The sequence below is a fragment of the Asterias amurensis genome, chromosome 13 (assembly GCF_032118995.1).
Source record: "Asterias amurensis chromosome 13, ASM3211899v1".
Classification (NCBI taxonomy): Eukaryota; Metazoa; Echinodermata; class Asteroidea; order Forcipulatida; family Asteriidae; genus Asterias; species Asterias amurensis.
In genome coordinates, this window is record NC_092660.1 from 18078196 (window position 1) to 18096551 (window position 18356).

The following is an 18356-nucleotide window of genomic DNA, read 5'->3' on the forward strand; positions in this document are numbered from 1 at the left end:
CAGGCCTGCCATGTCAAAATTTAAGACCTTAAGACTGCCATAAAGCACTCCCTCACACGTTGAAGTTTATCAAGAAAACTTAAGACGTAGTTCTTAAACATTCATGCACTAAGCCAGTAAAGTGAGAACTGTTGAATGTCACTGGTAATTATCTGATTGAATCGTGCAGTTGTCAACCACCGGTTCTTCTCGGAACTAACACTACTCAAAAGATATTTACACATAGTTATACAAACGCAAACCTCACCTAATTATACTCCAACCATACAAAGTTTCAAATCCTAATTAAATGCATTCAAGAATTTTTAAAAACATAAAAAAATACAATTTACAGATAACTTTGGAAAAAAAATCAATCCAATCAAAATTTACAAACACCAGAGGAATACATGTATACCTAAATACAAAACGAAAGGGATTGCCCGAAAAGCGAACATATAGCCTATTCAATTCCAACACACACCTGTATACTGTTGTTGCGTTGTCCATTGGGGTTCTGGAGGTAGAACCTGAACTTTAGAGGGCTCCCTTGGCAGTTCTGTCAATCGGATAAAAAGGGGAATATTTAAATAGTTGAATATTTTGGAGTTTCCCCAAATTTGGGAAAGATCAAACCACTTGTAAATGTACCATGGAAGTGAAATAATTGCAAAACTACATTTTGTATTCATTCTATAATGGCAATGTTTTTTCTTTTATACTGGGCTTTTTCAACTTAGAAAAAAGATGCAAACATTTCTAAAACAACCTTTAGGAATGCAGGCCCTGGATAAGACTTGTATGGGGAAGGCATTTTTTCCCTATTATAAGGTATTTCTAAAAAGTGAACACACACACAGAGTTTGTACTGAATGCATTTCAAGAGGCACCATTTCAAGAGGCAAAATAATAAAAAAGGTCCTCAAAATGATTTTTACTTACAATGTAGTGTTTTTTTTACCTTTTAAACAGCCCACTATGCAATCCGTCTTGATGCTTTTTTTTTTTAAATCAAGCCAACAACCCCCCCCAAAAAAACATTTGTTCTTTTTTAAATATTATTATTATTATTATTTTTTTTTGGGGGGGGGGAGTCGGCGAACAATGTGCGCACATCAGGCATGCGTGTTTGCAAAGGAAGTTGAGGGCAGTTTTGTTTCACCTGTGACTTCCTTGAGTGAAGCTATCGTTGAGGTGTACTGCCTAGTCACATCTTGTATAGTTGAAGACGTCTCTAGGCCTTCAGAGGTTGTTGCTGATGTAGGCACTGAAAAATAAAGACAAAGAGATAACTCAGATGGCTTTAAATTTGCATTATCTGAATGTTTGACTTCCGTTAAAAAAAGTGAGAACACAGTAATGTTAGAAATTAGAATCATCCATAAACAACTTTTTTAAAGGGTGGTTTAAAGTCACCTGGAAATAGAATTGTTTTTCTTTCAAACATAAGAGTATATGCTTACGAACAATAAAACAATTTTTTTAGTAATTGTTTGTCACGATTTATATGTTTAAAAAATATATAAAGTTGTTTGGGGGGCTGACTCCGCCTACCCCTTTTGTGACGTCAATCGAGGCAGACTTTGCCTGCAATGCGTATAGTAAACACACGTGCAAAGTACATGTATGTCCAAGTCGTGAGTTGGTACATTTCAAAAAGTGTTTTTCTGCATTCAGCAGCAATACACCTGGTCGGCATTGCCGGAAAAAAAAAGTTAAATTTTTTTTAAACGTACAAACTCACGACTTGGTCCGTACATGTACTTTGCAATTGTGTTTACTCTACGCATTACAGGCAAAGTCTGCCTCGATTGACGTCACGAACAGCGCCCTCTCGGGTCGGGGTCTACTCTTAAATTTGTAAATAACATAAGAACTGACTTTTTAAAACCTTAGTTAACTGTTGATTCACATTCCACTCATCAAAACACATATATTAGTGACAAAAGCTTTATTTTGAAAAAATACCACTTCCAGGTGACTTAAAGCTTCAAGATGAGAAGTAATGGTGAAAGCTTTTATTTGCTTTCTCATTAATCATAAATAGTTCATGTATAATGCATTAGAGAAAGGCATTGACGAGTACCGGCATAGGTGTAGATGTAGAACAAGACTATCAAGGATCGTGGAATTTGTGGGACTCTAAGTATTGTTAAAAACAGTTTCAAATTACTTAACTTACAAAATGTCTGTATAAAACCATCTGAAAGTTTTGAGACAAACAGTTAAATTATCCAAAGTAACTCAGTGGAAGACACATTTTCTGATGACAGTTTTTAATTGTTTGGACTTCCCGGTACTACTCCTGGTCAAGATGTTTTATTGTCCAAAGATTTAAAAAATAAAATCGTAATGGAAACAAATCTTAATGTAAGTATCAAGCCGGTTTTCCCCAGTTTTTTTCAAAACTCTGGGGTATTCTGGACATTATATTTTTGGAAGTTTTGCTGAGTAATTGTAACAAGGTCTTCGGAATTTTTCAACTTCTTGGTGTAAATCGGTGAAAAAGTCCTACTATGCAATCTGAAACATTCTATGGTGTTTTTCTTAATATTTTTGTGTGAATTTTGTTTTATTTAAATGAATAAAACAATTTGTTTTTTGGCATAGAGCCTATTGGCAAAAACAAATCATGGTTTACGAACCATAAAAAAACTCCACTCACAAACCATGGTTTCTGAGTGCACGTTTTTATGGTTTGTAAACCATGATTTCTGAGTGCACGTTTTCATGGTTTATAAACCATGGTTTGTGAGTGGAGTTTTTTTATGGTTTGTAAACCATGATTTGTGAGTGCACGTTTTTATGGTTTATAAACCATGATTTCTGTAGTGCACATTTTTTATGGTTTGTAAACCAAGATTTGTGAGTGCACATTTTTATGGTTTGTAAACCATGATTTGTAAGTGCACTTTTTTTTATGGTTTACAAACAATGTTTTTGAGATGTGTAAATTTTCATTGTTAATAAACCATGTTTTTTAAGAAGTCTCAATTTTCATGGTTTATAAACCATGTTTTTTAAGAAGTCTCGATTTTCATGGTTTATAAACCATTGTCACAAACCATGATTTTATGGTTCATTTGTTATGGTTTATAAACCATGATTTGTAAACCACAATTTTTATTCTTCAATTTTCATGGTTTATAAACTATGTTTTTTAGATGTCTCAATTTTCATGGTTTGTAAACCATGATTTGTAAACCATGAATTTGATGCTTCATTTTTTATGGTTTATAAACCATGTTTTTAAGATGCGTAAATTTTCTTGGTTTATGAACCATGATTTGTAAATGTTTTTTGTATGTTCATGGTTTGTAAACCATAAACTTATACACAACAAATACTTTACTGGTATGTAAACCATAACAGGATTTGGCAACAGTTTCTATGGTTTACATCCAATTGCTGTAAACCATGGTAAAAACATGCCTTAAAAGTGTCAAACAATTAATGGACAAACGGCGCCCCATAGGACTGGGCCTTAAAGACCTTCTTCTTGGCAAAAGGACAGTGAAAGTTGCGAGTTGAGTGTTGAAAAAGGTGCCAAATTTTGCCTCCACTTTTGTATTCCACTCACATGATCACCCAAAATTAGTATGTTGTTCTCATTTTGGTCAAACAGGGCACATCCACACGAACAAGTGGAACCAAGATGATGATGCATGCACTGGCTGTCTAGCTAGGCTACTTCTCCATCCAATAAAAACAATAAAAAAATCATAATGCAAAAAGGCCAGCCCACACAACAAACTAAACTACCTTTCCTTTTCATTCATTTGAACAAAAACTCATGAATGAAAGTTAAGTATTCTCACCGTATGTTGGTGCAGAAGTTGCTAATGATATCAGATATAAAAGTACGAAGAGGCAGCAGTCTCGTCTGTATCGCCATGCCCAACGATGATCGGCACATGCACTGGGTCCGCTGCCCTGCAGCACAGCCTTGCTCAGCCCGGGCGTTGCCATTCTTTACACCGTGCAGACGGTCTGCAAAGCAGACCTCCTCACCTCCGACAAACAACACGACGAATACTCACTGACTTTCCGTCGAAATAAGTTTTAAAGTCATTCTCCAACCAAACACAAATCACCTCCTAGAAGAAGAACTCATATTTATCCTTGGAAACCGGTTATTTAACTTCAATGTACCAGGGGTCGCAATTAAGTGTATTTTCATGGTAGTCAGCATGCCAGGGCTAGTAACCAATAATTTTTAGTAGCCCTGATGAGATTTTGGTAGCCCGAAAGACACATTATGTCTCGAGTCACGGCTTAAACTTTACGGTACACCATAGCACAGTTCTTTGTTGTTTGTAATGATGATTTTTGCATTGTTTTTCCACTAGCCCGTCGGGCTATCAAACTGGAAAAATCAGTAGCCCGGCTGTAAATCTAGTAGTCCCGGGCTAGCGGGCTAGTGGCAATTTCGACCCCTGATGTACACATAATATTCCACAGTTTTAAGCCCGAAATTTAGACTTTCTCCTACTTAAAATTGGAAGGCACTTGGATCTTGTTCAATATGGCGACTTATTGTATGCTGGCTATTATGCATACGACGTAAACAGGTTGGGGTTAGTCGATTCGTACAAAGGTAACACATTTTTATTTCAACAAAGTTCGACACTAAAAGTTTTAATTTTTTTCGCGTGTTGTTGTTTTAGCCCTCAACTCACTAGCGCACCATCCATTGAGTTGAGTGCCGAGTTGGCAAACCCCGTCGATTCGTGTACGCTTTGACCAGTGCAATGGCGAGTTCGGAGCTGACCCCCGCAAGCTCACAAACGTCTGGACGCAAGACTAAACTCACTAGCGCACCATCCATTGAGTTGAGTGCCGAGTTGGTAAACCCCGTCGATTCGTGTACGCTTTGACCAGTGCAATGGCGAGTTCGGAGCTGACCCCCGCAAGCTCACAATCGTCTGGACGCAAGACTAAACTCACTAGCGCACCATCCATTGACTTGAGTGCCGAGTTGGTAAACCCCGTCGATCTGTGTACGCTTTGACCATTGCCATGGCGAGTTCAGGATGTCGAGCTGACCCCCGTGCTGACCCCCGTGACAAGTTCTTATTTATTGCAAGACGGACGGGCAGTAAACAATGATCGAAGCAGGAAGAAGGTAACTCTTTGCATCAATGATATTTCTGAATATTTTCTTCTTTATAATGTTTGTGCATGATTATATTTTATTCAAATACAACCAATGAAAGTGTACACATTTAACACAACAGAACATCGTTTCAGATTCAGAATAAAAATCAGGGGAGTGCCAGCATGCAGCAGGCCAGAGCCAAAGGAAAGATGATGAGGTGATATTAATTGCAGACGACAAAAAGTTTACATCGCTATCAATCTTATTTGACATTTTTGATCATTGGGTTGATTGACATTTTACATTTTATTGAATGTTTATTGTAACAAATAGGCCCCAAAGTTCTTCTAAGCCTCATCCATAAATATTACGATTCACACCAGCACTGAAGTGAATATCAGAAATTACATTTATGTAACTGAACAGTCATCACATTCACATCACACTCGCATCACACTCACACACGGCATGCACATTCCACAGTCTGACAGTAGTGATAGTTGCGATAACGTAACCCTCCTCCCGACGGCTGCCAAGCAGGAGGGTTATACTATAACAACTACAGTAGTGACAGCCCCCCCCCCCCCCACAATCCTCTGTCCACAATCCTCAAACCTCCCCACCAAGTCCGAGTCATACTCATCTCAGAGTCCGAGTCCTCCCACCAAGTCTGAGTCTGACTGAGTCCATGGAAAATTTACTCGGTCCACAATCCACAGTCTTCCCCACCAAGTCCGAGTCTTCCCCTCCGTGTCCGAGTCCTCTACTCTGTGTCCGAGTTCAGTCCACAAAAAATGGACTTGGTTTACAATCGACAGACCTCAACACTGAGTCCCAGTCCTCCCCATCAAGTCTGAGTCCCCCTCAAGCGCAGAGTCCGAGTCCTCCAACCAAGTCTGAGTCTGACTGAGTCCACAACAAATTTACTCGGTCCACAGTGACAATCCACAGTCTTCCCCACCAGGTCCAAGTCTTCCTCTCCATGTCAGAGTCCTCTATTTTGAGTCCGAGTCATCTACTCCGAATCCGAGTCTCAGTCCACAAAAAATTGACTCTGTCCACAATCCACAGATCCAACGCGTCACCCTCTAGCTCAGAGTCTGGGTCCTTCCACCAAGTCTGAGTCTGACTGAATCCATAAAAAATTCACTTCCACAATCCACATTCTTCCCAACCGAGTCTGATTCATCCCCTCCAGATCCGAGTCATCTACTCCAAATCCGAGTGTCAGTCCACAAACATTTGACTTGGTCCACAATCCACAGACCTCCCCACCAAGTCGGAGTCCCCCTCTTGCGCAGACTCTGAGTCCTCCCACCAAGTCTGAGTCTGACTCGGTCCACAATTGACAGACCTCCCCACTGAGATCCTGTCCTGTCCACAAAGTCCGAGTTCCCCTCTAGCTAAGAGTCTGAGTCCTCCCAACAAGTCTGAGTCTGACTGAGTCCATACAAAATTTACTCGGTCTCAGTCCACAAAAAATATACTCGGTCCACAATCAACAAACCTCCGCACCGAGACCGAGTCTTCCCCTCCGTGTCCGAGTCCTCTATTCTGAGTCAGAGTCTCAGTCCACAAAAAATGGACTCGGACCACAATCCACAGACCTCCCCACCGAGTCGGAGTCCCCCTCTAGCTCAGAGTCCGGGTCCTCCCATCAAGACTGACACTGACTGATTCCACAAAAAAATGGACTCGGTCCACAATCCACAGTCTTCCCCTCCGTGTCCGAGCCCTCTATTCCGAGTCTCAGTCCACAAAAAATGGACTCGGTCCACAACTCACAGTCTTCCCCACCGAGTCCGAGTCTTCCCCTCCGTGTCCGAGCCCTCTATTCCGAGTCTCAGTCCACAAAAAATGGACTCGGTCCACAACTCACAGTCTTCCCCACCGAGTCCGAGTCTTCCCCTCCGTGTCCGAGCCCTCTATTCCGAGTCTCAGTCCACAAAAAATGGACTCGGTCCACAATTCACAGTCTTCCCCACCGAGTCCGAGTCTTCCCATCCGTGTCCGAGTCTTCCTCTCTGTGTCCGAACCCTCTATTCCGAGTCTCAGTCCACAAAAAATGGACTCGGTCCACAATCCACAGACCTCCCCACCGAGTCCGAGTCCCCCTCTAGCTCAGAGTTCGGGTCCTCCCGTCAAGACTGAGTCTGACTGAGTTCACAAAAAATTGACTCGGTCCACAATCCACAGTCTTCCTCACTGAGTCTGAGTCTTCCCCTTCGTGTCCGAGTCCTCTATTCCGAGTCTCAGTCTACAAAAAATGGACTCGGTCCACAATCCACAGTCTTCCCCATCGAGTCTGAGTCTTTTCCTTTGTGTCCGAGTCCACAAAAAGTCCACAAATAATGTGCTTCAGACCGACCTCGGGTCCTCCAGCACTGATGTCAGTTTAGTATACCATATTCTCATTCATCTCGCTGTTATTTTTCTATTACCACACAGGTACCTTGAAGTCAAATCACACCATGACTCTCTTTAATCTTGAAGACCTCCAACGACTAAGTGCCGATCCAGAGGCTTCCTTGGCACTACGAGAGGAATCCAAACACATCCAGTCATCACCCAACATAGTCTTCCTGCCGTGCCATCTGCAGTTTGTGCGTAGCATCAAGGGATGTTTCTACCTCGGCTTCATTATCTTCACATGGGCCTATAATAGTTACTTTATTCCTGAAATAGTGTTGCTCCCCCAGTATAGAGATGGAAATATCAGCTGTTTTCCTGTTTTGTGTAAGTTTACCAGAGTTTAACATACAGTATTTAGACAGTGTTGTAGCCATGGTTGGCTGTGCTGGGCAGGCCTGCCCAGAACTAACAAATTTTGCCCAGCACTCTGAGCTAAATACACTGTGGGCTGTCCAGCACAGATTACCCCCAGATTACACTTTAGCAATGTTGGCCCCTTATCTAAACATAAATAATTTTGTTAAACCACTTGCCCTTGGTTGACTAAATTGGATTTAGAGCCCACCACTAAAATTGGTCTAGCTACAACAGTGTTTTGAGAAGCCAATGAAGAAGGCTTCGAGAAGTTGGGATGGCATATAAGGTGGGGGCACTGAGTTCAAAGTTTTTTTGCTTTGGCAACATGTTTCTAGATTTTGAAGAGTGTTTTGAGGGTCAGGTTTTCTGCAAAAAGTGCTTTAAAGGAACACGTTGCCTTGGATCGGACGAGTTGGTCTATAAAAAGCGTTTGAAACTGTTTGTTATGAAATGTATTTGGTTAGAAAGATGTTTTAAAAGTAGAATATAATGATCCACACAAGTATCACTCAAAATTGCACGGTTTTCTTTTTACGTCGCGAACTATCACCGTCGGCCATTTATGGGAGTCAAAATTTTGACCCCCCATAAATGGCCGACCGTGTTATTGGGCGAGGTAAAAAGAAAACCACGCAATTTCGAGGCATATTTGTGTAGATCATTGTATTCTACTTTTACATCATCTTTCTAAACCATATGCATTCTATAACAAACGGTCACAAAACGCTTTTCAAAGACCAACTCGACCGATCCAAGGCAACGTGTTCCTTTAAAAACACCAGTTTTCTCACCACTGTTGCAGGTTACTACATGGTATCAATGTGCACACTTGTGTCCCTGTTTAGGGCAGTCACCTCTGATCCAGGCCGTTTGCCCTTTGACCTCATGCCAACCCCAGCCGGTAAGAATAAAACAAAATGAAACCATATTAAGCACAGAAGTTTCACCATCTATATTTATTGAAGCATAAATTCCAGAAAGTATTGGGTAATAAAATTACATGATTCAAAATGTCCCAACATTATACAATTATTGTGTGGGATCGGTGGTGTTTTGTACACCTGTGTTGGTTAAGACTTGTGGACAAGTCGTTAAATGTCTGTCGCGGTGATAGCGTTCCGACTCTCTCCGCGATTCCGACTCTCTCTGCGATTCCCGCTACACTGGGGGTATTCTCGCGAGACTGTTTGCCCCCCGCGAGACTACTGCTCTCAAGGCTTCATTCTCCATGGGGGAGTAGTAGTCAGCAACCAGCAGCTTCACGCGAGAGCAGTGATCTCACAAGAGCAGTATTCGATTGCAGAAACCTGAATAGTTACGCCACCATCACGGCTCAGCTGTGTCATCGTGACAGACCATTAACGACTTAGTGTTGGCTTGATGTCTATGTATGAGGAAAACCCTGTTAAGACAGTCCAAACTGCAGAATTTGAGCTTCATGCCTGTCATGAAGGTTTCATTTTGATTCATATAGCCATGGATTTAACTTGTTGGCTCTTTTACATTGGTTTTAGATAAGTTGAATTGGACGCACTGCCAACGTTGTCTCATCCAGCGACCCCTGAAATCACATCACTGTAGAAAATGCCAGAGATGTGTACGACGGATGGACCATCATTGCTTTTGGTAATTGTTAACATACAGCCGCCTGACAATAGTCGGAGGGGGGGGGGGGCATCAAGGCAATTAGTCTTTTTGAGGTATGGTGGACACTATAAGTGTGCACTGTTTGGATTGGTGTATACAGACACATTTACCCAAACCAACTAGTGAAGCAGTGATGTGTCCAACATACCTCAAAATGGCTTATAATCAGGGGCATCATAGCAATGACCAGGGGCATGGGGGCAATGACCAGGGGCATTAAGGCATTGACCAGGGGCATGGGGGCAATGACCAGGGGCATCATAGCAATGACCAGGGGCATTGAGGCATTGGCTAAGGGTCATCAATGCAATGACCAGGGGCATGGGGGCAATGACCAGGGGCATCATAGCAATGACCAGGGGCATTGAGGCACTGGCTAAGGGTCATCAATGCAATGACCAGGGGCATCTAGGCATTGACCAGGGGCATGGGGGCAACGACCAGGGGCATCATAGCAATGACATGGGGCATTAAGGCATTGGCTAAGGGGTATCAATGCAATGACCAGGGGCATCAAGGCAATGGTCAGGGGTCAAGGCATTGACATGGGGCATCATGGCAATGACCAGGGGTAAGGAGGCAATATACCAGGGGCATAGAGGCACACAGGCACTCCCCAAACGTCAAAGTTTATTGTTCATGTATCTTTCAAAGTGGTGTTCGAGACAAATTTGGATACCCCATTTGATTTCTGGTAACCTAGCCCTACTGCCCGACTCACTTTGTAACAATGCTTTTTCTTCATCCTCTCATTTTCCTCAATAGGATAAACAATTGCGTCGGTGAAGACAACCAGTGGATATTCCTCCTACTTGTGTTTTATGCATTACTGCTCAGTCTCTACACACTGGTCTTAGATACTCTACATTTCTACTACTTCCCAGCGTGCATGTCTTGTGATTCAGTAAGTTCACTCTTCAATCGACCCCTTGTAATGGGTTCATAATGATTGCAACTTGAAGGAAAGAGACAATGACTACTTGACTTGTTTAGAACTCTTTGGGTCATCTTGCTCAGTCCAAGAAATGCTTTAAATAGTACATGAGTGGCATTAATACATTATAAGTTGTCACTAGAGGGCGGTATATAAGATGAATGGTATACTCTAACAGCCATTGTTGGGGAGGTAAAATTTTGTAAAGACAAAGTCTACTAGGCATGATTGCATTTGTGCACAAATGCAGAGCTGTTTCGTCAATAAAATTTTCAAATTTCTCAATTGAGTTTGAAATTTGCCCAATGTGGCATAAATAAAAACAAAAATTTTGATTGTACCATGTTCAGATAGCAATTTCTGTGTTTAAGGTGCAAAAATGATAGGTGCCAATAATAAGCTGTTGCAACTGTTAAACCAAACGCGCATTTTACAATAAATGTATCAATGCGCTTTACATTAGTGCCCTGGTCATTGGGCAAATACTCAATCCTGTAATCTTTCTCAGCTCCCTGGGGAGTATACAGCCCTGGGCTGCCGTGGCCCTCCAAAGGCTTTTCCATACACACTCACTATCAACTTGCCTCAAAAAATCAGACCATCTTCCCCCAAATCTCTGACAAGTCACTACTTACACCACCTTCAAAACTCATTTTAAATCTTTATGCTTGAATCATCTAAGTAACTCATTGTAGGCCCACTTGCTTCTGCTTTTCCCCAGTCATGGCGCATTATAAATGACCACTATTTTTAACATTATGTCAAACAAACTTAAATTATGGTTATTTCGTCCTCTATTCCTTGTAGATATCTTTCTTATTTCGTCACCAAAGATATCTGATGTACCTGTCATGCATACTTGGCGTCACTCTAACGTCTCTGGCAGGGAGCCAAGTTCTACAGCAAACAATAAATATCCTATTGGTGAGTGTTGTTTGAAGCTTTGTGTGGTGTGGATAAATAAGAGGAAATTATATATATAAATAGTAAACTTGTGTGTAAAACAATTTCAAATATATATTTTATGCAAATTTGTCAATTTGTTTTTCTTCCCCAGAACCGATCTACGGTGGAATCCATCATACACGCACATAAACCCATGCATGAGAGGTGAGTAACTATTCACAAAACCAGCCAGGCCTTTGTTTTAATAGGGCTTGATATTACAAAGAGTTAAGATCTCGAGTTAGGACGAGTTAGGTCTCAAAATCAAATTTGTGGAGAAATAATTCTTTCTCAAAAATTACGTTACTTCAGAGGGAGCTGTTTCTTACAATGTTTTATACGACCAACCTCTCCCCATTACTTGTTACCAAGTAAGGTTTTATGCTAAAAATTATGTTGACTAATTACCAATAGTGTCCACTGCCTTTAAGTTCACATTTGAGGCATCCTTGCTTTCATGACCTGAGAAATATTGTATAGTAATAAACAACAACTTATCTGTTTCTTTATATTTTTTCAGACCAACTGTCATGACTAGATCGGCCTATGATAGTTTCCGGGATGTCTGCGGACCAGGGAGGGTGCTCTGGTGGTTCAACCCATTCCGACGTCATACTGGAAAACCAAATGTCTTTTACTACCAACAAACTGTTTGAGTACTGGGCACAGTTTCATAGAGCTGCTTAAAGCACAACAAGTAGCTAAGCATAACAAAATCATGCTTACCAGAATAAGGTAACCAGCCAAAATACCATGTCAGAACTACATTGTGTGACTGGTATCCTGCTCCTCAGTGCTTAGTAGAAATTTATTCAAGGCAGTGTAACTACTCAAAATAATTACTATCATAAAACCTTTCTTGATTCTGAGTACTGGGGAGAGGTTGATAGTATAAAACATTGTGAGAAACAACTCCCTCTGAAGTGACGTAGTTTTTGAGAAAGAAGTAATTTTCCACGAATTTGACTTTGAGACCTCATTTAGAATTTGAGGTCTCGAAATCAAGCATCTGAAAGCACACAATTTCACTGACATCTGAGAGCACACAGCTTTTAGGTAGGAAACTTGAGCGCTAGCTAGACCAGCATGCATATCATTCAATGTAGTACAGTATTTGCGATAAGGTGTATGGCTTATTGCCTCCTATTGGTTATACTGCCCTCTGTTGACATAAACAAGAAATGTTTTCATAAGAGATGGCATCATTTCCTGATAAAGCGTTGAAATATTTTTTAGGAAGTTACATTTATTCTAAACATCTGTGTTGTCTTTGAACAGACAATTATCCACCAAATCTTTATGAAAACAAGCTCAATGCTTTTAAGCAAGAGTGCCTCACAGTTTTTTTTCATAAACGGTTAAGCTTCAGGTTGGCGTAGTGGTATCTTTCCTCGCCTTTCACCTCTACGACCCCGGTTTCAATCACAGTGGGGGGGGGGGGCTTTGGAGGTGGTTTCCAGTCCCTACCTGACTCTGTGGGTTTTCCCTGGAATAATTATCTGGGGTTCTCCTCCCACATCTAAAACTGAAACTTCCTTCCTTGTCTTCTCTCCGTTGGGTTATTAGCTGGTATGGTGATTAAGTTCACTTTTTGCGAGTTCTTGGCTTCACAACCAGTTCTTGGCTTCACAACCAGAATAAATGAAATACTTCCTCAAAGATTAATAAATACCTTCAAACACAAATGCTTGCCACTCATTGCCAGTAGAATGTTGGTGCTTGGCTACCCACACCACGTTTCAATACAGCTGGCAAATTTAGTTTACCCTATTTTTTATAAATTAATTTTGACAATAGTAATACTAAAGCCTGGTTCATACTTCCTGTGTATGCAAATGCTAAGCGTACTTTGACGTCACATGGCTACTTTCGCAGCGAATGTTTCAAAGGAGTTGATAATATTATAATATTTATAGGTATTTATATAGCGCCTTAAAGATAGTAGCGCTGAACAATTAAACAAGAACAATGCAGAGAAACAAGACAAACAAAACAACAAAGGATTTATGATGAGGCTGACTGAAAAAGTAGGTTTTGAGGTTGAGTTAAAGCCATTATACACTTTCGGAACAGAAAAAAAAAAAGTTCACAGATTTACAAATAATTTACAGGGTTTACAATAGGTAAATGTGAAAGACTTCTCTTGAAATATTCAATGAAATGCTTTACTTTTTGAGAAAACATTAAAACAATATCAATTCTCAAAGCGAGAATTACGGATTTATTTTAGACACATGTCATGACAAGGCGAAACGTGCGGAAACAAGAGTGGGTTTTCCTGTTATTTTCTCCCGACTTCGATGACCGATTGAGCCTAAATTTTCATAGGTTTGTTATTTTATATATAAGTTGTGATACACGAAGTGTGGGACTTGGACAATACTGTTTACCAAAAGTGTATAATGGCTTTAAGGACAAGTCAACTGATGCAAATTAATCGTCGCGAATTTGTGACGCCAATATCGCATTTGCATTCGCAGGAAGTATGATCCAGGCTTTATGTTCACAAATCTCTGCTTGCTTTTCAATATTTTATGGGTAGTAAATAAACATAACTCAGTTTTTTTTTCTTATATGAAATGTTCTGTGTACTTTATTTTGTCTCAAACAAGGAAGCTTAAAATATCTGCTTCAAAACATCCAAGAAAAAAACATTGGTTTTTGTGCAATAAATGGTTTAAGGTAAAGTATTTGTTTGCTTATCATTTAAATTAAATGGCAATTAAACCTACTTGGTAAGAAGTACAGAACCCAAAAATTTGAATCTGAGAAACGTTACTGATAGTATCGTCTCTACGGATTATTCTTCCTACATGGACATAATCGCTCCGGATTTCGGTGATATCTCAAGAACGCTACCACATTTTTTAAAAGAAATGTTCACAGGTTAGTTTTGTTGTATATCTATATTTTTATAGGATTAAAACAATCAAACTGTTCCAAAAAATACATTTCCTTTTTAGAGCATGTGGACATCTGCAAACTAAAATACCTCTCATGATTGAATTGCTTTGTTTCCTACAAATTCAATTATTACAATGTTACAAAAGTGGCTATATAATATGTGTTCGTTTGCATTTATGGCTTTCCATAGTTTTCCAACTGTGATGGCTGTGGCGTTGCAATAGGTAGATCTATCATACAAAACTTGTAACAAAATTTCTTACAGAATTGGTAAGAAACAAAAATCGTGAAGATCACAGATTTACATAAAACTTACACGGTCTAATAATAATGTTAGTAAACATCCCTTGAAATATTTCTGTCTGAAATTTCGTCTTTGATGAGAAAGAAATCATCTAGTTTCGCGTTTGGAGTTTATCGCCCAGTGAGCGTTTTATTTTTGTTTTGGCATCGATGCAATGCAAAATTTGTAATCGGTTTTTCACTATTCTGTCGTGACCCGGATGGCTGATCGATCTCAAACTTCTACAGGTTTGTCAGTTTATGTATATGGTGGATTACATAAAGTACCTACACTGCCAGCAACTTTTTTGCTAGCAAAACCAATACTGTAATGTCCCCTCGATAAAATTAAGCAAGGATACGTACAAAAAAATCAGTGACACATTTTGTAAATCAAAATGAGAATGTCACAAGTCACTGCTAGCTTCAGGGAAATGATTTCTTAGGGATAAACCCCGCCCCCGCCCCATAAACTGATGACCAATCACAGCAGATTATTAATTTTGTGCAATCCAAAACTTCTGACAAATGTGTGGGCGGGGCAGTGCATGTGTTGTTACGTGCGCAGTGGGCGGGTTTAATTTTCCATTCGGGTACTACAGGATGTGATAATTTTAAAGACGGGGATAAAGAATATTATTTGTTTTTTACAGTTCACGAAATATGTGTATTAAGCTCCGTAATGTAGACTCGATACTATCTCAAGTTCAGGGCGGCACAATTACAATTTTGACCGTTTCCGGAAAGTTTTACTTTTAAGACTCGCCCGCTTGTTGCGCCTTATTACAGCAATCGGACGAGCGCCACCCTGTGGCCTGTAAAATCGATCTAACAATGGAGGTAGGAAAATAAATCCTACATTGATTCCCTCTCTGTTTTGAATTATTGCGTTGTTGTCAGTCTGATGCTGGTAAATTCCCAAGCACGATTTCAGACTCGAAATGAAGTCTATATAAAGGGCCCTATAATGGAGTCATAGTCTGCCGAACCGATGTCGTAATGTATCGAGGCTTTCGTGTCTGACGAAAAGCCTACTAAAAGGCACTGGACACCACCTGGTAGTCTTGGTGCAAGACGTTTCTCGTTTCTTTTTCACACACACCGCGGCAGCGCGCGCAATGACTCACCTGGCTTTTAAGTCCACTCACCGGCGGTCGGTGAATTGGCCGCGGTGTGTGTGAAAAGGAAACGAGAAACGTCTTGCACCAAGACTAATCACTTGGTGGCTTACTCAAAAATAATTGTTAGCATAAAAACTTACTTGGTAACAAGCAATGGAGAACTGTTGATAGTATAAAATATTGTGAGAAACAGCTTCCGTAGTAACGTATAGTTTTCGAGAAAGAAGTAGCTTGCCACTAAATAAATATTGAATTTGATTTCAAGACATCAGATTTAGAATTTGAGGTATCGAAATCAAGCATCTGAAAGCACACAACTTCGTGTGACAGAGGGTGTTTGTTCTTCCATTGTTATCTCGCAACTTCGACGACCAATATTGAGCAAAAATTTTCACATGTTGGTTATATTGTGCATAAATATGTTGAGATACACCAAGTGAGAATTACCAGAGGTATCCAGTGTCTTTAATATTAAAAGAAAAATAAGCAAAACAACCAGACGTTTTTTTAAGTGAATATAAATTTAGCGGATAAGAAAATAAACTGCATGTTTATAAAAGGCTACTATTACTACATAAAAGTATAAAGTTTCTGAATCAAGTTGAACTAAAAGTTATATTATGATAACATGTTTAAGAAAGGATCCCTGAGGTCAGATTTCAAAGAGACATTATGACGGAAATGCTAAGTACATGTTTCACTTCCTCGCGCAGGGGAAAACCCCAAATCTATTAAAGTGCTATCAGTGACATACAGCCCTTTACCATAATGTTGCGAGTTCAATCTTAAAGATAAGTTTACTATGCTATTTCCACTTCATGTCAGAACAAGTAGACCTATATGACTAAAAATAACAATACAAACAAGGCCCCAGTTCTTAGTTCTTATATTTCACAGAACCTCCAAATTTGTGTTTACATAAGTGCTCTGAGGTCATTTGGGCCAATAATACTCCTTTAATTAATCTTTCTCAGCCCCCTGGGGAGCAGCCATGAGCAAATTCAGAGAACTGGTCGTGGCACATGCAACAGCCTGGCACGATGATTGCTTTTGCAATTCGGTTAAATAATAATATAACCGGGGCTTATCAATAGCATTAGAGGGGGGGGGGGGGGGGGGGGGCATGGAGGAGAGGGTCGGATGGGGCTCAACCCCCGCTAAAAACATATCGAGCCCCAGCTCCAAAGTTCGATACATCAAAGAACCGCAAATTATTTCTTGCCCCCCCCCCCACTCCACCCCTCAAAGAAAAAAAAAGAATAAACGCCAGTGCAACTTTTTACAAAACCAAACCCTTTAAAAGCGCCGATCTACCGTCATTTGGTTTATTGAACTGTTCGATTATTTTCATGTAATACAATAAAAACTAACATGTATAAACATTTCACTTCACTGTGGTAGCGTTTCCAAAATCCAAATCGAAGTATCAACGCTAGGACGAATAATCCCTAGAAAACTACACAATAATTATGAGAAGCGAATTACTGTCACGCTATACTCAGATTAAAAAATTGGGACATTATACAAACTGATAAACTTTCACAACCACATAACTTCGAAGTGAAATTTGTCTCAAAAATGCTTTATAAATATCGAAAGCTGTTGTGCTTCTAGACCAACAGTTTTAAGCCACTGGACAGTGGACACCCTTGATAATATTATTGTCAAAGACCATTACTCTCACTTGGTGTAACCCAACATCCATAAAATAACAGATCTGTAAACATTTGAACTCAATTGGTATCGATGTTTCAAGAGAATAATGAAGAAAAAACAACCCTTGTTGCACAAATGTGTGTGCTGTCAGATGCCTAAACAGGTAGATTTCAGAGGGGTGCGTTTTTCACAATGTTTTCTACATCAACAGCACTCCATTGCTTGTTACCAAGTAAGTTTTTATGCTAAACAGTTATTTTGAGTAATATTACCAAACGTCTCCAGTGCGACTGAGTGATTACCAAACAACCAAACGTGCACCTTTAAGTCACCACCACCAATCAGGTCTTCTATAAAACGCCTAGGTAACCGTAACCGCATATTAGACTTTGTCGGTAACACGTGACTCATTCGTTCCCCGACGGAAGCTGTGGTTAATTTCCCATGATGCAGCGCGTGAAAAAAAGATGTCATGTGATATCAGGTTGCCCCTCCCAGATACTGAACAAAAATAGACCCTACTAATATTTATAATTTTGTTTACTGCTTATTCATTTCAATCAAGTTTGGTGTTGTGGGTATTTTACTTTTCATTTTTGTATGAACGGTAAGAACTACCGCCATGATCAAGAGTAGGCCACTGATCGAAACGTCGAGTTGAAACCACCAGTTCTTTTCAGAACCACCCGAACTCATAAATTTGAGATTTTCATTGGTGTTACCGAAAACCTTACAATAAGGAGTGGGTGGGTTTTTTTAAGACAGTGGACACTCTATTGGTAATTGCCAAAGACTAGTCTTCACAGTTGGTGTATCTCAACATTTTTTTATGCATAAAATAACAAACCTGTGAAAATTTGAGCTCAATCGGTCATCGAATTTTCGAGATAATAATGAAAGAAGAAAAAACCATTGTGTAACGAAGTTGTGTGCTCTCTGATGCTTGATTTCAAGACCTCAAATTCTAAACTTGAGGTCTCGAAATCAAATTTGTGAAAAATTACTTCTTTCTTGAAAACTA

At 40.0% G+C, this 18356-nt stretch overlaps 2 protein-coding genes across 3 annotated transcripts in view; one reads left to right on the forward strand and one right to left on the reverse strand.

Moving 5' to 3' along the window:
- Positions 1 to 4652, reverse strand: part of LOC139946375 (uncharacterized) — a 56344-nt gene extending 51692 nt beyond the window's left edge. For both annotated transcript variants that reach the window (XM_071944017.1, XM_071944016.1), the window contains exons 1-3: positions 3798 to 4652; positions 1142 to 1246; positions 464 to 538 (exon numbers count right to left, since the gene is read on the reverse strand). In XM_071944017.1, the coding sequence (XP_071800118.1) occupies positions 464 to 538; positions 1142 to 1246; positions 3798 to 3948 (331 nt within the window). In that variant the 5' untranslated portion in view covers positions 3949 to 4652. The remainder of the gene's footprint in view (positions 1 to 463; positions 539 to 1141; positions 1247 to 3797) is intronic.
- A 242-nt stretch (positions 4653 to 4894) lies between these two features.
- Positions 4895 to 13351, forward strand: LOC139946395 (palmitoyltransferase ZDHHC21-like). The gene is made up of 8 exons (XM_071944040.1): positions 4895 to 5104; positions 7526 to 7813; positions 8649 to 8747; positions 9361 to 9472; positions 10259 to 10397; positions 11235 to 11351; positions 11485 to 11537; positions 11893 to 13351. Exons 2-8 carry the CDS (start codon positions 7549 to 7551, stop codon positions 12026 to 12028), a joined length of 921 nt encoding a protein of 306 aa, XP_071800141.1. The 5' UTR covers positions 4895 to 5104; positions 7526 to 7548; the 3' UTR covers positions 12029 to 13351.
- Positions 13352 to 18356: the final 5005 nt, after the last annotated feature.